Source organism: Cyanistes caeruleus, chromosome 3 (assembly GCF_971803275.1).
Source record: "Cyanistes caeruleus chromosome 3, bCyaCae1.hap1.1, whole genome shotgun sequence".
In the NCBI taxonomy this organism is placed as follows: Eukaryota; Metazoa; Chordata; class Aves; order Passeriformes; family Paridae; genus Cyanistes; species Cyanistes caeruleus.
In genome coordinates, this window is record NC_141703.1 from 97,522,171 (window position 1) to 97,544,181 (window position 22,011).

Sequence of the window (22,011 nt, forward strand, 5' to 3'; positions counted from 1 at the left end):
TAATAAACAGGCTGTAAGTGATTGCAACTTCAGGACATAAGAGCTACATCTTTGTAATGAATACCAGTTATTTACTTGAGATCAATTTTCTGAATGTTCACTACTTGTCTTCCCACAAATAAAAGAGTTCTGCTTAAAGGATAGTGATTAAATATGTCCTCAGATATACATTACTATGTACATATACATTGTTAAATAAAAAGATCAGCAAAAAAAGGAAGACATATTGGCAAAGCCCTCTACTGTGGCCATTGTGGGATGGTGTCACAGTACCTTCAGTGTGTACTTGTCACGAATCCAATAAAATATTCCAAAACTCTCTCTTAAAGTTAGTATTTCTTATTTATTTCGGGGGGGGCTGGCAAGAAGTACTACAGCTTGAGAAACAAGAACTGTTCTTTTTTGTTGGCATTTATGTACGCAATCTTTTGTGCAACGCTTGGCTGCATATCTGAACACTTGCATGCTCAGACTCCCACAGGGTTGTTCACAGCACAGCTTTCCTTGCCACAGCTGCTCAGAGGTACTGTACATTCAACCTAGCTGAGTTAATGGTCTCCTTCCTATAACTGGAAAACTCCTACAGCTGCTGTGCACATCTAAATGATTAGTCACTGCCTCATCTAGCATTGAGGCAATTGCAGTCAAGAGAATTGCTTAGTTTCTGAAATCCATTCATGCCCAAGCACACATCCCAAAACCCAAAGAAAGCCCCTGTGGGCTGGTTCTGCTTACCACTGTCAGCACCAATGTAGCTTTCAAACAAGCTTGCCAGGAGTTTGTTGGATGATTTCTGGAAAATGCCTACCACGGTTTCATTAAGCGGGTCCTTGTTCTTCTCAAGCCACCCAATGATGTTGTAGGGAACCTACAGCAAGGCATTGAAAACAAGCCAGAGGTTGCAAACCTTCCCCTTCAGAGCAGCCAGGAGTTCTTTGCAGTTTGGCTTGAAGCCAATGACTTTATGTGAAGAGCTGTGCTCAAAGCAGTAGCAGCTGCCCTGGTTTTCATCACTTCCCCTCCAGTTCTCTGCTTCCTAATTCCCAAGCCTCTCTTCCTAATAATTAGCATGTGAATCCCACACACCCCTTCCAAACTATCTGGTCCCTACATCTTCTCATGGACTCCATGTGGTTATCTGTGGAGATACCACGTGGCAGTGATGTCCCAGGAACCCTGTTAAAAAGTGCTGAAGTTTGAATCACACAAGTAATAATTTAACTTCAAAATAGCATACTACACTGGAATAATTAGGGTTTTCTAATAGAGTCTTAATGATTACAAACTAACTCCAGGACTTTGCCACAGATCTGTTTAGTGGGAAAATATGTTCCATTATCAGTACCACAAGGGAAAAAAATTTCTAATTTTCTTTGCTGAATGCATTAACAACTACAGATAAGTACCAAGATCAGCATTATATCTTTTAATAATTACAAAATTAGCTTAACGCTCAATTATAATTTGAAATTAACAGCATCAGGTAAATTCCTGCTCTGCTATGCTGAGGCTCCTTACCAATTATAGTTTGATTAAAAATTCCTGTGACCCTCTTCAATTCTTTCTGCCTATCTGATCTGAAAACAGAACTTCAAAACTGGACAAGTTTTGGATTATGTTCTTGTTCACCTCATCACCAGTGAACCTGTAAACTGAACCACAACATCAGAGCTAACCATACTTCCTCTTCCTATTTTGACATATTGGTCCTAAAATTAGTAAAAAGTGACTGTTTTGGTTTTTTTTTTTAATAGCCATCCTTTGAGTTAAAGCAGGAATTAGTTAATTTTTCAAGAAAATTGAAAAGTTAGATGCTGCTGATGTTTATTACCAGTCTTACTTGGATTGGAGAAAAAGTAATAAACGCAAAGCAAGGCAGACTTCCTGCAAAAGAACTATTAGCCCTCCTCAATTAATTTCTTTCTATTAGTACATCTAAGAAGCAGATGTTCTGGAGTTTGGTGGCATCTTACTCTGCTGCAACACCTGTGCAGAGAGAGGAGATATTTGCTTTTACTCCTCACCTTTCCTTTCTTCCCCTCTTCATCTTTCCCACCCTCCCTTGTTGTGTGCTACAGCCAAACCCCACCTGGAAGACCTCTGATACAAAGTCTACCTGCCAGCAGAGGAACTTACTGCACCAGCATAATGAAGGAGTTCAAAGTGAGCTTCATATTTCCTTTTCTTATCAGGCCTGGGCTTCTGTAAGTTGGGTGACTTGCCAAGATGGTTGTCGTAGAGTTTGGATTTGAATGTCATATCTGTAGCTTTTGGGAACATGCACTCCTCTTCAAGGATAGACAGGATTCCCAGTGGCTGTGGATTTAAGAGCATCTTTGTTGGGAAATGTTTAGGCTACCTGTTTTCAGTGGCTATGCAGCCTGTAAGTTTTATCTGATGGAATTTTAAGCCTTCAGAATTTTTTCTCAACCTGAGGAGGAAGTCTTTGACTATTCTGTTAAAAGAGTAACCACCCCATTCACTATTCATTATGTCACCTCTGCCTCAGGAGGCCTTATGATGGCTTCCAGAAAGAGTTTGATTTCTCTTTCAGGGAAGCTGGACCAACTAGCATTTTATTATTCATGTCTCAGGAAGAGATGAACAAACCCCATAGCACTGGGCAGATTGGTTTTGAGGGATCAGGATCATGCACAGATATCCTGCCCTTGGACAAGTGGTCAAATAGAAGATCACTTAATAATCAGACTTTCTACTTCTGCTGTTATGAATTTCCTGCTAATGCAAGGTTCTGTTTTTCCTCACAGATCAGCAGGGTTAGATGCTGTGCTGTAAAACACGGCAGAAAGAGAGATACAAAGAGAGGTTATACAGCAGGGGACAGCTGTCCCCACCAGGACCACATTATACTCCCAAAGAAGGGAAAGGAAAGGCATATCCCATGCTGGGGAAGTGGTGAGAGGTTTCTTTCCTTTTCAGGGTAGAAAGAGCACAAAGGACTTTGCAGATCAGCAGGAAATGTGAGAAAGAGGAGCCTCACGGGAGACATACAGGGCACGAGACTGAAACATTGCATTTGACCTGAAAGGCTGGAGAGTTTGATGTTAAGCATATGTGGTACAGACTAAATGGAGGAACAGCAGGGACAGAGAAAGATAAAAGTGCAAACCAGGAAGGATGATACAGCCATACAAATTACCAGTTACAGCTTGTTGGCTGCTGTTGGCTCTGTAAGGCACAATTCCAAATATAAAGCTGAGTAGCCACAAATACTGATTTTCTTTTGATTCTGTGTTGCAGGTAGAAAGGCAGGAAACCTGTCATCCCTGGGCCATGAGGACACACCCAAGGGAGCATCACGAATAAAACCAATTCAGTGAATGCTCCTTGGCATGTACATACCTTCTCAATTAGATCAATGCAGGCCTGCAGGTCCATGCCAAAGTCAATAAATACCCATTCAATGCCTTCCTTCTTATACTCTTCTTGCTCCAGGACAAACATGTGATGATTGAAAAACTGTTGCAGTTTCTCATTAGTGTAATTGATGCACAGCTGCTCAAAGCTGTTAAACTGCAGAAAGAGATAAAAAAGAAGCATTTGCATTGCAGTTAACTTGGTGGAACAGCGAGAACAAAAATGTTTGCAGCTCAAAGCATATGAGATGTTGTTCCCAGGAACTACTGGCATGTCCCAGCCGAGTGGTTTTTACATCTATTCATGAGGAAAAAAAACCCCATGTAAAATAATTCACATTATTTGCCTTATGCGTTTCTCAGCACTTTGCCTTCTGTTCATTTAGAAACACCCAACCAATAAATACCAATCTCTTGGCATTGTTTATGTCCTTCCACCCAGTCCTCACACATTAATACTCACATCAAAGATTTCAAACCCAGCAATATCCAGGACTCCAATGAAGAACTGTCTGGGCAGCTTAGTGTCCAAGGTCTTGTTGATGCGGACCACCAGCCATTTGAACATTCGATCGTACACTGCCTTAGATAAGGCCCCAACAGCATACAGGACCTAAAACACATGTTTAGGAATACTGCAGTGTGAAACTAATCTCACTGTGGAACACAAAGATTTTGGTGCAGTAGATTATTTCAATGTTTGTTTGCAGTTTAAATGAAATTTCCCCATGGTTTGTATAATCACCAAGGCATAGTTAATACAACACAAAGTTTCTTCTATTATCTCTGCTGAATTTCCTTTGAATTACTGCTAAATATGTGGATGTCTACTAACATGTATGTAAAGTGCTTGTGAAGTACATCTTGGGAAACAGCTGGACAGCAAGTTGCAAATGTTTTAATCCATTATATTTCTGTGGAATTAAGGTAGCAGAGACTCACAGGCCAGATGCCAGCTATGATGGCCAGAGCTATTGCCAGAGCAGGGTGGAGGTTTATGCTCAAGTTGTTCATTGACATTTGCTTCTAATCTTTGAGGGCTGCTATGGCATGAGCAGGCAACAGGAAAAGTCTCTCTAAAGTCTCTTCTTTAGCCTGTGCACATCTGCATCATTAGGATACACCTCTCTGTAGCAGTCTTCTACGTTCTGAGCTTGTACCACAGGCTGTATTCAAACAGCAACTTTTATTGTAACCAAAACGCTGCAGCATCTTCTGCAATATTGCTACAGCTGCAGCATAGCAACCCAAGGACTATTTTACCCTTAAATTAGGAGTTAAAGTGGATACTGCCTTTAGCTGATTGAGGTCACACAAAGATTAAAATTACATGAATAATGAATGAATGATGAGTGAATAAATAATCCATGGCTCAAATCTTCCAGGTAACTATTCTCATCCAGAATTAGCTGTCAATCCCCATGTGGTTTTACTGCACCTGGTTTCCTGCAGTGGCTGCTACTAACACATCAGAAAAACAATTATATTCAAAGTAGTGCTGGCCAATATTCCTTTGTCAGTCTCTCCCCCAGTTTCCCACATTTTCCCCAAGTTTGGGGGTATAACATGAGAACAGGCACTAGAGGCACATGTTAATATTTCTAGCAGCTATCTGTCTCTCTCAGATATTACAGGCAAATCCTCAAGGCTTGCAGGACATGTACTGAAATATCCTGAAAGTGCCTCCTTACCTGTTCAACACTTTGACCTTTGGTCACATACTCGTTGCCAACTTTCACTCTAGGGTGCAACAAACCCTTAATCAAATCGGATGAGTTGATTCCCATCAGGTAGGCAGCTTTGTCAGCACCTGGTCAGGAGAAACAAGGTTTCAATTTGCTTTAAACTCCTACATGGAAACATGCCCAGCTTAAATAAAAAAAAAACAAAAAAACATTTTCAAAAAATTCACTTCAAAAGACAAATTGGTTAAAGACCTTGGTCTCTTTATGATTTGTGTTAGGTATGCCTCTACTCTTTCTTATGGTAGGTCATCTGACTACTCTATACCCCAGTTGCTGCAAGAATCTCACTTATGAAACTCTTCAGGTTTAGGGAAAAGATCATATCTCCACACTGGTTATAGACAGTTTCAGGTGCAAGAGAATACAAAGAAGCAGGACCTGAAGTCATGAAAGAGAAAGTTAAGGCAGCAGGATTTCACAACCATTTTGTCCAAATGGTCTCAAAAATGGAATTTGATCCTGTTAGTCTGACTGTGTCTGTTCATCTCCTGCTGAGTAAGGTTACCCACCACTGAATAGGCCTGTTACAAATACAGCACTCTTGGCTGATCAGGGGCTACGGTGTGCAAGAACAAAGCAAACAGGCTGCTGCTTCCTCAGCACAGTGCCTGGTACATACCAGACTTTTGAAGCTGAGGGGTAATTTTAGGTGTTATTCTTACTTTCAGTGCCGTCAGCCTCTGCCTGCTCTTCTCGGGGTCTTTGCTTGAATTTCATATTCCCAAAGTGCATGATGGCACCTGTGAGCTTGTAGGAACCAGCCTTCTCATCAGGCACAAATCCCAAGATGTCCATGGCTTGCTGTGAAAAGGAAACACAGGTATGTTGCCACTTCCCTGCTCAAAAGCAGGGAATCTACCTCAGCAGGTACCTGTGCAGCCCCACAATCTGCCTTTGCATGTCAGAGAGTACTATCCTGCCGAGGAGTGTTATCACCCAAAGCAGCCACTGGAACACCCTGAAGACCCAGCAGTGGCAGGGGAGCCAAGGGAGAGCTCTCTTCATCTAGCATTTTATATATAAAAATTATAAAAGATGGACATTACAGGTAGAGCAAGGCCAGATTCAAAAGTATAACAGTTTACCAGGCCTTGTGCTTCACAGTCTGAATGCAGTTAAGACCCAATCCTGCTTTTGCTTTAGTCAAATAGTTTCAGGGACAGAAGTTAGGCTCCTCCCAGCAGTCTTCCTCCCCTGATCTAGGAAACCCAAAATCAAATCCATACAGACTTACATCTGTTGCCAACAATTCTTCTCCATCATCCAAGTTGTCCACTGTAACTACTCCTTGTGAGCAGAAGTGGTAGTCATAGGGGTTGGTAGAGATCAGTAGCATGTCTGTAAAAGAACTGCCAAAGTCAGAACTGCCATCCATTAAGGTTATCCTCAAAAATGGAGCTGGAAAACTCAGCTGCAACCTATATTTGTCTCTGCACTACTGAGTTGTTTTATTGTTTTTATTTTAATAGCTGCAGGGCAGAAACCAGCTCTCTAATTCTACTATGTTAGTCTGAAGATGGAGAGAAAGTGTGAATAAATATGGAAATACTGCATGTTAACATTTACTGTGGATACACATCTATTGAGCATGTATTGCAGTATATTGAGTTAATAATTTCCTGTATAGTCCTACTTTCTGCCTCACATGCTTTTAGGGGTAAAAATCCCATCTAAATAGAGATGAGAATAAGTTTTGAGTATGACCCAAGACAGGGAGTACGGGCATGGCTCCCCTTTTATATAACAGACTCAGAGAATAGTGATTTCCAATACCCTTTGCAGAAGACACTTGGCTTTTGATAAACAGAAATCAGAATATGGCTTTCTCCATTGTCATTCCTTCATATCAAAACCCCAAAATGAAGAGTTATTTTCTACAAAGCCAGCTGGCTCTAAAAGTACAGGCAGAGTCCTGCTTCCCTAAGTTTCACCCACATTCACCAGACCAAACTTTGGACTAGATTTCAAGCTTTTGTATGCAGGCACATATCCCTACATATCTAAATATGTATGAATATTATATGGATATATATATGGCTATCAATTTATGTTTATATGAAACATATATTTACATGTATTTATATGAAATCTTATTCTTTATAGGCCTGTCTTACTTGGCTATGTAGTCACTCTGGCATACATTACTTTATCTATAGTTACATTCATCCATACTTATTGATATTTATACTTATCCATATTTAGATATGGATGTGTTTATATACAAGCACACACATTTCTTGTCTACAAAATACAAATCCCTGTCAGTTTCAGCCTCTTCAAGAGCTTGCAGACATGTTCCTGCTGGCCAGAAAGGCGTGTGCTGTTGTGGAACACACAGAGTTTATGGGAAACAGAGCATTCTCCCAGCACAGGGATTCTCACAGGAATCTCAGTGCAAAGCTTCCTTTAAATCTTTCCCCTAATTGTCATTAATTAGGCCACGTAAAGCTTAGAGTGTTAAGGACTTGACCACGCACTGTCAGGATAATAAGACTTCAAAAGAGATTATGATTGCTATGGCTTAGTGGGAGTTTAGCAGAGCAATAGAGTGACTCTCCAACATATCTTATTTCAGAGCACAAATTGAAGGCAGCAAACCACATCGCTTAAATAGCTAGTGAAGGTTTTATTCAAAGCATCCCAGCCCCTCTCTGCCCTTCTCCAGCGATTCTGTGGGACCACACTGAGCCAGGGGAAGCTTGAAAGGGGTAATCTCCACACAATCAGCAGCTGGCAGCTTTGAATATTCTCTCCTGCTGCACAACATGCTGGGATGTCAGTTTAGTCACTAGGGGCAGAAAGAGGAAACTAGCTTTTCTTTGTGGACCCATAAGCAAGTCTTCTCATATGTGAAAATCTGGATAATTAAAGTTTTATTGCCACAAATGCTTTGAAGGCATAGCATTTTCCAGATGTTTTGAGACCTTGGATTACACAAATTCAGCGTGACATTTTTTGCCTTTACAGTGCTATGTTTTTAAAGTCCTGCCTGAGTCTTACTCCCATTAGACTAATCTGTCATATGAGAAAAAAATGGTCTCTGCTGCTGCCACTGGAACAGCATCTCTAAAAGATTGTATTTGACAGTGGAAGTTCAGTTTCATCAAGGGGAAGCATAAGAGCCATTCTGCACATGGGTTTGCCTCTTAAACCCTTATCCACTGTCTATTGAGTTTTAGGTTCTTAAAAGCTGTGGATCCACATAAAGCTTACCTAGTAACTCTGGTTTCTTTCCTGACAGGATTTGATAGAAGATGTGATAGTCTCTTTCACCAGGTTGCTGGAAAATCACTCGGGATTTCTCTAATAAATCTAGTCACACAAAGGAAAATTCAGTGAGAAAGGGTCTCACAGCTTTCAGATGAACAATTGTATTTCTTAAAAGGAGAGAGTTTGCTGCTTACAAATCTCAATATCAGCAGATGACAGCTTGCCTGTAGTTCCAAAATGGATTCGGATAAATTTACCCTAATTCAGACAGAAGAATATTCTAATTAGTGCATATAGTACACACAGAGGGAAACAAAGAATGCAGCTTGAAGGCAATCATTTGGCCCAAAGAATCAATTTATGCAGACTCCTTGGCTTTGCACAGGCATATTTTCAATGAAGAATATCAAACAATGATATTACTGTCTTCCAAGCCTAAATCTGTACATAGAGCTATGTAATCTGCTTGTGGAGAAAGGATAACAGTGTACTTATCTGCTGGGCTAAGATATGGCAAAGCACATGGCTTCCAGTTGCTTGATGCAGGTTTACTGTAATGCAGGACTCAGAGCATTAAGCCTGGGTTTAAGATACACAGGCTCCTTTTTTGGCTTCTCCTCATTTGCAGTCCTAACTTCTATGCACCTACTTATGTCAGAAGAGTGCTGTGGTTTTACACAGCTTTGCCCATTAAATTTACATATCCATCTCTCTGAATTCATAAAAAATTTGTAGTTTTCATTTAGTTTCTCATATTCAAACACACAAACTTTTAAAAATAATTTCCGTTCCAGCTGACAAGCTTCTTATACAACTGTGTAGATTTACAGATGCTTACAACCTCTGGTCCTCTCCACCCCTTCCAATTTAATTTTTAGCAGGATTTGTTAGGGAAGCATGGGCTCCAAGCTCAGGCTTGTCGTCCTCATGTCATTCCTTTTGGATCTCTCAGAAGATGTCAGCCAAGTGCAGCAGAGGCAGAGCTCCCAGGAGGATTGCTCTCCTGCAAACCTAACAGGGAGGAGGAGAGCCCAAGGTGGTGGCAGCACGGAGGGATAAGCAGGGACAGCTTACTGGGCTTTGCTTGTCTTCTGTTCATTTTAAACAATTTAAAATGTTCAAACAATTATTCAAGCTTGATCTTTCTTTGTCTCTTCAGGTTTTTGTTACATCCTACTATGTTATCTTTCCACTCTGTGGAAATCCAGTAATTTTATTGGGCAAAATGCAATCTATGAAGAGATTATGACAAAGGTGTTATTAACTGGCCATTGTTGAATAAGACAATCACTAGATTATGCTGCAGACTTACAAAACGTGAGGAATTGTCGTTTCTCAGGGTTTTGGCATTTCCGAAAGCTTCTAGGGCTGGGTTTGCTTGAATGATTTGATCCTCCAAGGTTCCCTGGAAACCAAGGTTGAAATACTGTTGAGAAACCTACAGGCCACAGACTCAGCTGTCAGCTCTAGCTCAGCCATGCATTCGCTTACGGAGTGGAGCCTCGGTAGCAAAGTGATTTATTTAGCTTCACCCCAGGGGCGGCACAGTGTGAACAGCAGAACAGCGAGACCATCAGTCAATTATGAGCGCTTAAAAGGCCTCCAACATTCTGCTGCTCCCTACTGTCTGGCTCTGTAGATTTATGTCTTGTGCCATCTGCATGAGAAAGAAGTCACCCAGTGTACTTGGGAGCATGTGGGGACATCTGAGGAATGAGCAACGTGTGTAGGAGAAGGAGCTACTGAAGACAGTGACAAGCACTAGAATGCATTTGATTTAAAAGCACTCGGGAGCTTGCAACATCTGGGATTTTTGGAGATGAGAAAAGCTTTAACCATTGCTCGCACAGAGTTCAGTTTGGGAAGTGAATGACTTTTCCTGCTGGGGCTCCTGGGATCGTTCATCATTCACCTGGGAACTACACAAAGTGAAATGCTGAGGCTCGTGGCACATCCAACAGAGCCCAACGCAAATTCTGCGAGGCAAAAATAAAACAGCAAAGCTGATGACTTACCCCACTTTTGGTAGCTGGCTGCTAAAAAATAGGAACACAATGGAGAGAAAAAAGAGAGAGGATGTGAATACTAACACAGAGAACAATAGAAAATATAACAATTAGCAAGGTTAGCTGTCTTGTGGGCACCAACACACCAGCAGTGCTACTTGAAGCCTTCAAAAAGCATGTGTGGCTGTTAATTTGCATTCACCATACACCACAATAGTGCAAAAAGATATTGCAGCTGGAAGATGTTTAATGTAGTTTATCAGGCCAGGCTACATTTCCTTTTCATTATTATCCCCATTTCTTCCCCCCAAAATTATCCAAAAGTTGAAATGCTGCATCATCTTATTGTCTACAACTTGTCTGTTTGCATTTATGCTCTTTTATTCTTGCCACCTAGCAGCAGTCTCTTTTCACTTAGTTGGTGTTTTGGTCCATCATAGGACATGTCCAGAGAAAAACCAGGTAGATTTCTGCAGCAGAAGTTCAAACAACAAGCTCGGGGTAGGAGCACCACTGTTGCATGAGCACAGCAGGTTTTGGACACCATGATGAGCACCAGCCTCGTTGCATGCTGGAAGCTGGCTCTGGGCAGCTCAACCATTTGTTAAGAAAGCCTTGCAGGCCTCAGGAGAACGTATATGAGAGTTTGATGACGTGAATTCTGCACACAGACTTGAAGCATGGCTGAAATTTTGGTCTTATAAATACAGTTCATATGAATCAGTTAAGTCACCACAAAAGAGCACTGAACCCTTCAAGTGCAATGAAGCTCATAACAAATAAGCTCATAGCAACACAAGATAAAAATCATCATGAACACAATATTCACTGTAACCTTAGACAGCACTTATAAGCACTTATCAAAACAGAAATACAGAAAAGCTGATTGAAAAAATATCTTTTGTCAAAACAATCCTTTTTTTGTGGACAAAAAAGCTTTCAGTGAAACAGACATTTTGATGAGAAGTTATAATCCTAGTCTTTTGAAGACTATTTTCCATTTGAAAAAAAAAAAATTCTCATTCTTTACAGTCTCCCCAACTTTTGACCAGTTTTAACACAATCAGAAGCATATTTGGCACACACACAAAAAACCTGAAACTCCTGGGGAAAAAAGAAAGAAAGGTGTCAGCAACAAGCATGTCCAGAACCAGAGGTGGTGTTTCTGCTCCCTCTGGAGCGTGGTAGGTTCATGTGTGCCTTTCTCCCTTCAGAACAACATGCTCTCTACTGCAGACTCGTAAGGTTACTTGTGCACAAGAGAGGAACCTTAGGAGTCTGAAATGAGTCAACCACCAGCAGACTTACATTTTTTTTACCAGTTTCACCCAGGGCTGCCACTGTGGCAAAGTACTGGATGACTCGTTTTGTGTTGACAGTCTTGCCAGCGCCGGATTCTCCGCTAGAGGAAGGGGGAAGAAAGCAAAAACATTGCTCCAACACCTGCAACTCATTTTCTTAAACCCTGTCCAGCCAACACCTTCCCTCAAGGCTGTTCTCAGACTCACTGACTCTGGTATCTGCAGCCTGTTGCTCAGCCATTTCTGTGGAAATACGTCGAGCTGACTGAGCCAAGAGGTGCAGTCCTATGACAGCAGTAACTGCTCTCCATACAGCTGAGAAGTCCTGTACAAACCCACACTACACTGATCTTCTTTTAGGGGCATGAAGTTTAATTACAAACACCCTGACTTACTCTCTGGGGTATATATATATATACAATTTATGAGCTAGAAAGAGTGGAGAAAAGCTGCAGTAATTTGCCAGTATTACCCAAGAGCACATGTAACTTTGTAGAGACACCCAAGTCTCCATCCTTTTATGCTTGCCAGTAAATGTCACACCTCCTCTTTTCTACCTTGGTCATCTCCCCTTCCCTTGATTCTTCTGCACAACACTCTGAAACATAACTTTCAGCAAGAGTAAGCACTCTTGAATTAACCACCCCACACTGAACAGAAGGGGTCCTCTGTGTCCGAAGAGGAGAGCCACAGACAGGCTCATCCTGCAAGGAGCAGTTTTAATTGCCTGATGAGTTATTTTCATGCCTACATGGAAGGTTCACCACATGGGGATCAGAAATGGGCCAGGCTCCATCAAACCTTTACCTGCTCCTTTCTCATGGAGGCCAAGTTAACCATCAGATGGCCAAATTGACAGTTACTCAGTTCCAGGCAATTTAGCTGAGATTTTAAGAGCCAACTTGTATTTTATCAGGGTTTTTTTCTTCAAAGTTTTTCACAGCAACCAAGTCTCAAATCAGTCAAAAAAGAAGAACTTACGTGATCAGCATAGACTGATTCTCCCGATCTGTGGAGGGGAAGAAAAGGAAAAAGAGAGAGAAACTTAGGAGGGTGTACAAATCACTTATTATAATTGCAAATGAGTACCAGAATCAGTCATGCGAGGATAGGAGAGAATCACATGAAGCAAAGACAGAAAGATAAAAACTGGTATAATTTACAATGATTTCCAGAAGTACAAGTTCTAGCCCTGCCCTGAATCCTTCTCTTGTGTTTTGCTCAAATTGATATTAAATACCTGTCAGTTGTACACATTCATCTGTGTCTGGGAAACTATAATAAAGAAAGTAATTTCCTATTCTGAAAACATTTCTTCCCTTATTCCTGAGTGTGTCTTTGCTCATGTCATGACCTTTCTGCTCCTTCAACACTAGACCAGCCCAAGTAATTCTGTTCTTTTTTCACAGTCTGTTCTGTAAAATGCATGTGTATTCCTCTTCAGCTGGCCATGCTGCTGGAACTAAGCAGCCTATTGTCCAAGCCTAATTGCCTGATCAGAAACAAGCATTTATTAGAACACTCTGCAACCCTAATATATTATTAATCAAGTTCAACAAATGCTAAATCATGGCAGCTTCCCAAGTCATTGAGCCTAAATTCCTCTTTTCTTTTTGTAATTCCAGTCATCATGCCAGCCTACATATTGAGCAGCCTTATCTGATAAAAGAGCATCTCTTTGCAGCCACAAACGCATCCCCTCCTAGCTAAGGCGCTTTTTCATTTTGTTAAAACCAAATCTCAGCACGATGTGTTCTGGTCAAGTCTCTTTTGGATTTGGTGGGAGCACATCGCTGCTGCCCTCTGCTGATAAACTCTTTTTTTCCCAGGAACAGGAGGGTCAGGGGGAGGAAATTTCCCAGGGAAATCTGGAGGTGTCTGCCACAGGATGGGTGCCTGGGTCAGCAGCTGCTGTGATCCTCCACAGGTGAGGTTTGTGGCAGCAGTTTGCTCCCAGCCCCTCACGGGGTTCGCCTTCACCGACCTTGGAACACGCCCGTCTTACCAGCATCACGATGCGGGGCCTAAACTGACTGGAGATCCATTTTTGATTTTGGGAAAGCACTTACAGGCCTTTGGGACCAGGCCCCATTTCTGCTGTGAACTGATGGCTGGCTCAGAGCAGACAGGTGAATTTGTGCCCCAGACAGACGGTCACCAGACGTGCCGCAGGAACAGGCAGGGCAGTTCAGAAACAAAACCAGTACGTGGGTACGCACGCAGCTATAAAATCATCACAGACTGCCAAGCCCCTGTTGTTTGTGGACTATTTTGATGTTTGTTACATGCTGCAAACGCTCTCACACACTTCCCCCCAGCACAGCCAGATCCCCTGGTCAGGGGAAGGCTGGTGGGAAGGCAGGCGGTGACACTTACTCCGCAGCATGTCGTGGTACGCGTTGTCAGCGATGGAGAAGATGTGGGGAGGAGCCTCCGAGCGCCGCTTGCCTTTGTACGCTGCAACAACCTCCGATTTGTAGACTGGCAACCACTTGTAGGGGTTTATAGTCACACAGAATAAACCAGAATATGTCTAGAGAGTAACACAAAGCCAGAGGGGAAAAAACTCACTCAGGTGGAAAGGCAAAAAAGTCTCGGTTAACCAAGCAGGATGTGGCATCGCCAGCTGCTGATTTAGGTTTGAATTCTGACTTGAATTTCAGGCTTTCTGAATTTTAGAAGCTACTGGTTTGCTAAGTGACTTCCTAATTGCAATTCATAACGAAACTACAGGTACTGAACAAGTTTCAAAAGCGGAAAAGTGGTTGGGAAGGTGTCAACCAGAAATGGAAACATCCCCTCCAGTAAAACATAGGAGCAGCAAATAGACTTGTGTCTGATTTTGTGCCTTGCTGCTCCATGGGTGTTGTTTTCTCTTGAAAACAGACATTGCAATGGAAAGTTACAGCTTCCCTGTTTGAACTGCATTTTCAGGAGGAGAAACAACCTCCCATTATTAATTTTATGCAGGAACCTCAAGACAATTTCTGGTGGGTGTTCAAAGAGAAAACCACTTCATAGTGTTGTACCCCAAAGCTGTGGAACATTTTTCAGCTTTTGGAGACGCCAGTTTGGTAAAAATCTCTTTATAGTTGCTCTCTGGATAACATACATCAGTTCTCTGGGGCCTGGTCACTCTGAGGAAGAATGAGTTTTGAGTTGTAACCCCAGGCAATCAGTGGCAGCTGGTAGCTTTACAAGTACTTAGCCCAGCTTGGGGCAATATCTTCAAAGAAACCCAGTTATCATATGAGCACAATCGCTATATGCACATGGATTAATGAGCTCAGTTAAGTTCTAAAAGTTTCAGGTGAAATCCAGGTCCCTTCCCCTAAAAATAGCACTAGGACATGCTCCTGAATGGCCTTGGCATGAATCCTCAGTCCTGTTTTCTGGAAACTAAAGAACACACCCCTATCAGCAAACGGATTAAGGCAAGATGCCAGTTTAATTTTCTACCTATACTTATCTGCAAACAAAGCTATGCTTTAGGCCCTACATGTCCATACAGGGGTTATTAGAGAAACACAGAAAATGTCTGACGATCAGAATTTAAATGGGTAATGTTGGATTTGCTCTTCTGATGAATACCAAAAAACAGAGCAAGGATTGGCTGGAAAATCAATGGATTCCTTGGACTGATTTAAAACACAATTGAATGCAGCTAACTGAAAGCAAAAAAATTCCCATGGCTGGCATTGACATGGATTAATATTAGAAGATGGAAAATAAACTGGTTCTCCCTAAAATTTTGACTTAAGAAAAATGTTCCCCCCCCACACCCTTTTCCTAGGCAAGCAAGCAAAACTAAGGAGTCAGGCGCCATTTTACTCCTACATCTCTAAGCAGCATCTTTCTTGAGGTGAAGAGCAAACCCTCACTTTTGTGACTTATCAGAGTTGTAAAACGAACATGAAGAACACACCACGTTCACACACTAGGTCAGCACTTGAAATGCTGAATCCACCCCTGCAGGGACCCTTACATAGATCATCCAGTTGCTGTAGCGCTTCCTCAGGTTGTACAACACCGACGCCTCGTTCAGGTGGGTCAGCATCGACATGTCCTCAATCATGTCAAATTTGGGAGGGTTCATTGTCTGCACATCATCTTCTTTTATAGTCATGGTCTGCAAAGACAAAAAAATACAGCAACACTGGAAGACACTGGGATTCTCTGTTGCTTCATACACTTTATGGAGGAAAACACATCTTTCCCCCTGTAGAATTCTCCAGGTCAGTCCCTGCCTATGTGCACAATGCTGTGTTTCCACGGGTATCAGAAGAATGGGGGAAGGCTGAGATGATCAAAGAAGCATGATGCTACGGCCGCAAAAGAAGCCATGAAATTTGGCTGGAGCCTGGGTTTTTAGTTCTGGGGACCAAACCAGGACTTGCTGTCTGCAAACCTCCAGTCACAGCCCGCCCCCGGCTGTGCCGTGGCTGATGCTCACCCACACATCACTGCATTGCTGCTTTTCCCTTGGTGGTTTTCTGTGTGTTATCCTATCCTCAGCTGGCATCAGTTACTGAGGCTTCCCATTCACAGCCCATTTCATGAAACAGGCAACCGAGCTGAGACCAGGACAATGCTGCAGCTTGCAGCTCTGGCCTCGTTAGTAACAGCTCAGACAAAACCAGACTTTACCCTTCCATCCGTTGTCTGCACAGTCACTTTGCCTTCGCTGGTTTCTGTAATTTCAGCTTCAACATAAGCTTTCTTTTCATCAGGAACCCAACATTTCTTCTTCCCTGTGAAATTAAGAAGATCGAGGGCTCACAGCCTGGCATCAAACATCAGCACCATGACTAGCTAAGTGAGATTGCTGGATTATTTTTTCTGCAGAACCGACACAAAACCTCTGGGATTGCAGCAGATTGGCAGGGCTGGGAAGCTGAGTGATGAAGCAGAAGGCATAGGGCTCCCAAATGTTGTCTTCCTTTGAAACTACTTCTCGGCTTCCTCTAGATCCTTCTAGCACAAGGTGTCAAAATATTTCACAAATGCTGGCTAAGCCTCAGCCTCCATGGGAAATCCATAATCATTATCACCAGTGTGCAGATGGAGGAACTGAGATCTAAACCCAAACTAAGGCGTTTGCTAAAAAGTCACACAGAGAATTTCAAACTGTTCAAGGAATCCAGCCCACATTATTTAACTGCCAGCTATCAGATTTAACCTTATTCCTTCACATTCTTCTGAGATTTGTGTTGAAAAACAGCAATATTAATAACTCACATTGAGTTATGTATGGGCCTTTTTAGAGATTGGAGCAGCTGCACAAGACTTTTGGTCTTTAGTTACAACAACTGTTGTGAATAGTGAGAGGCCACAGTTATTGATGTATCCACACATACTACTAAACCTCAGGGCTCACAGAAACCCATTTAATGAAAAATAAATTATGGGAAACTAAAAGCTAACATCACATTATTATACAGGCTGCAAAGCAAATAAGACATCTAGAGAGGCCACAGAAACATGTCTGTCGTTTTTCTCTAAAACTGACAGAGGGATGATTCCCCTGTTAGCAGACACACCTTGCTTCTAAATCTAGACAAACTCTTACTTGCCATAGATTATTTTTATTGTTTATTATCTGTGAGTTTTTAATAGCTTTGCAGAATAAAGGAACACAAGCTTGGTTGAACCAGCTACCTCCAGCAGCAGCAGCAGTGACAACGGAGGCTTTGCATCCTGCTTTGCTCTGCATTTCTTTGACTACCTTTGTGTGTATCCCTTACCCCTCTGAAGCAGCCCCTGGCTGCACAAAGGGTTGTGAGTCTGCAACTCACCATCGAAGGCGACGGTCTGAGCCTTCATCAGCTCCTTCTCGCTCTTTCGGAGGTAGGGAGCAGCCTCCCCAAACTCTGACATATCGACCATCATCTTGGCAAGGCTTCAGGGTGGCACAGCTCACAGAGGAAAAAGAAAGGCACCCAGTCTACCAAAGAAAGGGGGGAAAAACCAGAACAATTGTCTATTTTGTGAACAATATCAGGCAATATAAAATGCTCAGTGTAACATGGCAGGTGGCTGATCAAAGGGATGATTAATGTTAAACACAAATGCCTAACACAGATTTGGGATTATACTGCATTTTTAGTTAAACCCTTCCTTGGCTCAGCTTATTACAAGTCAGACAGACCTTGAAGGGTTCTAAACCTCAGCACTGGTCACAGTTATCTCCACAGGAGGATTTTGTCTCTCTTTTTTTGTTGCACAAATGGTGCTTAAGAGCAGGAGGGACCACTTGAAGCTGTGATTTTAAAAACCACTTAGCAGGGGCCTCTTCTGGCCCCTTTCAAAATCGCCTGGAGCAAAGGTATGCTCTCCCACAGGTCACCCTGGGGCTCTTCCACTCAGCCTATTCAAGCACCATCTCAGGCAGGCGTTTTCTGGGAAACAAGGAGCAAAGCCGCAGGGATGTATGCCCATGCTGTCACTGCAGAAAGTCAGCACCGGAGCTGGAAACAGCTCTGCTCCCTGCACTTCTCTGATTCAGGAATTGGCATGCCAATAAAAACAGGATTAACAGCGCTCTGGGAGATCCTGTGCTGCTGCAGCTTCCCAGGTTGCTGCTCCCTCTGAATTCACCAGCCTGGGCATCCCCCTGCAGCAGGGCATGGCTGAGGGCAAGTGTATTCTTGCAATTCTTCCCCACAATTGGTGCAAGGGCTTCATTTTTTTCATATTGCTTTATCTGTCCAGCTTAATACCTACACTTGTTTTCTCAAATGACAAGGGCACAGTGTTTTGGAGTCTTTTTTCATGAAAGAGAGGGCAGAGGACATGGGTCTCAGTGAGACTAATTTGCTGCGTTTGTACTGCCAAGTAATTAATTTGTTTTGTACTCTCTAAAATGATCAAACAGATATGTTGGTGTTTTTTGTTTTGTTTAGTTTTGGGATTTTTTTACAGACACAGGCATAAATACTTACACACACATAAACTACTCAGCATGTTGTCCAGAGAATGTCTGAAAGAAGTTCCACTGCTAACAAGGTGTACACACACAATTTTAGAATTTCAGGCTTGTATTTTTTTTTAAGTCAGGACACCATTTGGCTACTATTTAAAGCTGTATAAGTGACCCTCAGGTTAATCTCTTCCCTTATTGTATTTACTGTGCAATATCCAGGACAGCTGGGTAAATTTTCAAGACTCCTATCAAGAGAGACACTGTAGTCTTTCAAAATTTTATTCCACTTATTTCTAACAAAATCCTGGTAGAGATAAAAACTCCTCGTCAACCAAGGCAGCTTTTTTTTCAGCATGTTCCTCCTAGGGAATGCAAAGCCCTAAGACAGCAGAGTTGCCAAAGCGTTACATCCAGCCCTCTCCCACTGCTGCAGTAAAAGCTTGATACCTTCTGTCTTGTTGCTGTAGAGCAAAAATTCTCTTTCTCAGAACTAGCCTTAATTTTTTCTAGATTTTTAAGTGATTTTTTTTTTAAACCTTAGTCTTTTTAAAGGTTTAGCACCTACACAAGCACAACTATCACCAATTATTTTAACATCATCTGAACTGACCAAAATTCCCAGCTGGAGACACAACTCGATGGCAGAGCCTCTCTCTCCCCCTGAGTGTGTCTCAGCTCTAGTGGAGCAGTGAAATTACGTCAGTTCAGACATTTAAACAGAGCAGAGTTAGAGCACATAAGTGTCATTTCACATTAAACGTGCAAATGCCAGAGGGGCCACTCCAGAGTTCATCTCTAGGACCCAGGGCAGGTTCCCAGAAGTCACAGAATACACTAAAGTGCACTGAAAAATTCTGTGCAGCCCTTCTCCATTTGCGGACCTCCTAGGGACAGCTCCCCAGCTATCACCTCTCGTCTCTTCCTTTTCCCCCTCTTGTTCAGGGTGGACCACTACAGCAAGTATGTTATGGTGTAAAGTGTTCTGGCAGCTGGGAGAGAATCCCTTTTCCTTCAGCAGCCTTCAGAGTTACAGCAGAGCCTGGAGCCCAGGCAGCACACACCTTGGGGCGCAGAGAACTCCGTAAGGCAAACCCATCAGCAGATACAAGAAGTGGGAAATCTTGTTTTGTTATGGATGCAAGGTTATTTTTAAAATGCAGAATAGTCAGGAAAGAAGAGCTAAAGCTAAAGGTGTTCCCTTTCAACCTGTTGTAGCTAACAACAAAAAGAGCCAGCCCTTGCATACCAGCTGTGGCAGGTCCTTGAAAACGCCTGCTCCCCGTGGAAAGCTGATATTGTTACACAAAGGGAAGCGGCGTGCCCAGGACCAACAGTTTGATGGATCCAGACTTGGAAAAAAGGGACCTTGTCTGTCCTTACTGGGGCTGTTGGAAGTGACTGTAGCACTAAGGGCAGGCAGGGATAATGCTACAGCAACTGCAGCCTGGCCTGGAAAGGGAGCCCAGTAATGCTCCAAGGGTTACAACTCAGGCTGCCTCGGACCAACAGGCTGCTTAAAACTGCAAATTGCATAAGCCATCATCTCTTGCAGATGACAGAGAAGGCAAAAAGATGACTCGCAGGCACTAGCTAATCATTTCACTCAGATGCATAATTACAAGGGACCTGACACTTCCCTAAGTGGTTATTCCAGCTAGTTAAATGAGTGCACTGATGTTAGAGAAGAAACATGTATTTGTTATCCTACCATTTCAGCAGCATCCTACAGCGACTACCACAGGCTAGATGGTTACTGATACTACTGCTAAAACCTTAAGCCACATGAAAACCTTAATCATATCCAGCCCATGGTACAGTGTTAGAGCACAGCACCCACACTTAAAAGTGAGAGAGGTTGGTACTCACCCTGGAGAGCACACAGAAAGCGTCACGACTCTGCCTGGTCCAGACTTTATATGGCTCTGTCTCAAGGTCACTGCTGATAACTGGTTAAAGGCATCAGCAGTTTTCCCCCATGCCTATATTTGTCCACTGGATCCCAGCTGAGGGGACAATGCCCAAGGAGGGGACACGTGTGGCTGTGCCCTGAGGAAGGGGGGCAGGAATGTCAGTGGGGAGTGGCACTCTCCATCCCAGCCACCCCTCACCACACCATTCTTGCTCCATGACTTCATGGAAGAAGCCTTTCCTGTTTCTGTGTTTTCACTGGGGCAAGTATTGCCTTTCCAAGTGCTTCAGAACTTAATTACCATGGGCTTGTGTGTGAGTGTGTGAGTGTGTGTGTGTGTGTGTGTGTAAATTAAGACTATTCCAACATAACTCCTCTGGAACATGAAAAAATCAAAGTTTTTTGCACCAAGATTATTAAGGGAATTTGGTTACGTGAGCCAAATTACCTTCATAAAACAAGGCTAGGATGTGGGTTCTCACATCCCAGCCAAGGGCTTTGAATCCCTTTTTGGGCCCCAGGAGCTTTAGAACCAAGACTATAGGCTCAGGTCTGGAACACACAGGTGTTCCCCAGTTTATGAACAAGGTAAGACAGGCAAGAAACCTAAGAATGTATCGATTAAGCCCGGAAAGTGAATTACAGGTAAAGAACAAGGAAAGCATCAGTTTTAGTGAGTCCTTTGCTTCAAGAAACTAATTTATGAGTCCCAATTTAGGCAATGTCTGGCCTTTTTATTGTAAACTCATTTTTCCTGTGAAACAAGCCCTATGAGTAACTCAGGTCTCATTTCATTGCGACCCATAAATAACAAAACAACTGACACTGCCAGATTGATTTGCTTTTACCAGCACAGGTGGATATATAGGTTTCCTTTGGTTCTAGCAGAAGCTGCATATAAAAGCAGAAAGGAAAATAAATACTGTGGATAACGTTTGTTGGCCACAAGGGAAGACAATATATTTGTGCTCTAAACAACTCAGTTCCAAGGAAGCAAGGAGGGAGCTTATCCACAACTTCATTGAATTCCTAGATACCCACAGGAACAAGTGGCTTGGTTTATGACCAGGCAAGAAGGAAAATGTCTGCATAGTGAGTCTGCTATTTTTAAAGCTGTTACACTGATGACTGGACAGGGACAGGTTGTACAGACAAAGCTGGTTTGTAAGAAACAGGAATTTCTGGAAGTGATAGGCTCAAAGACAGGAGACTGATGTGGCAGCTCTGAGGATTTGAACACTTTAGTAACTTGGTATTTTTAGCATTTGGGGAATGCAACCAAGAGACAGAGAATCACTAGTGCTGTGCTAGAGACATGCTCACCTCCAGACAGGCTGGAGAAGAGAGTGCTCTGCTTGGGAGCAGAGGTAGGGATAAGAGCTAGGGATGAAGCTTTCCATCCTGGTCTGGATTCATCTGAGAAAGTAACCTGCACTCAGGCTGAACACAAGCATCTTGTGTCATGTTCTAGAGTGTGACTGGCAGTCACTCTCACACCAGAATTGCTGCCTAGCCTGCTGCTTTAGAGGTGTTTTGTGCCC

General features: G+C 42.7%; 1 protein-coding gene across 2 annotated transcripts in view; it reads right to left on the reverse strand.

The window, feature by feature from the left end:
- MYH15 (myosin heavy chain 15) overlaps positions 1–20,583 on the reverse strand; it is a 45,670-nt gene extending 25,087 nt beyond the window's left edge. Inside the window, exons 1-18 of one of the 2 annotated variants that reach the window (XM_023943060.2) lie at positions 20,428–20,583; positions 17,435–17,583; positions 16,287–16,390; positions 15,625–15,768; positions 14,016–14,172; positions 12,621–12,648; positions 11,647–11,740; positions 10,348–10,368; positions 9,645–9,737; positions 8,527–8,590; positions 8,336–8,434; positions 6,357–6,460; positions 5,785–5,923; positions 5,069–5,187; positions 3,841–3,990; positions 3,364–3,534; positions 2,137–2,316; positions 736–868 (exon numbers count right to left, since the gene is read on the reverse strand). In XM_023943060.2, coding sequence (XP_023798828.1) covers positions 736–868; positions 2,137–2,316; positions 3,364–3,534; positions 3,841–3,990; positions 5,069–5,187; positions 5,785–5,923; positions 6,357–6,460; positions 8,336–8,434; positions 8,527–8,590; positions 9,645–9,737; positions 10,348–10,368; positions 11,647–11,740; positions 12,621–12,648; positions 14,016–14,172; positions 15,625–15,768; positions 16,287–16,390; positions 17,435–17,528 — 1,894 coding nt within the window. In that variant the 5' untranslated portion in view covers positions 17,529–17,583; positions 20,428–20,583. The remainder of the gene's footprint in view (positions 1–735; positions 869–2,136; positions 2,317–3,363; positions 3,535–3,840; positions 3,991–5,068; positions 5,188–5,784; positions 5,924–6,356; positions 6,461–8,335; positions 8,435–8,526; positions 8,591–9,644; positions 9,738–10,347; positions 10,369–11,646; positions 11,741–12,620; positions 12,649–14,015; positions 14,173–15,624; positions 15,769–16,286; positions 16,391–17,434; positions 17,584–20,427) is intronic. The other variant, XM_023943070.2, reaches the window with a different exon arrangement.
- Between the last annotated feature and the right edge of the window lie 1,428 nt (positions 20,584–22,011).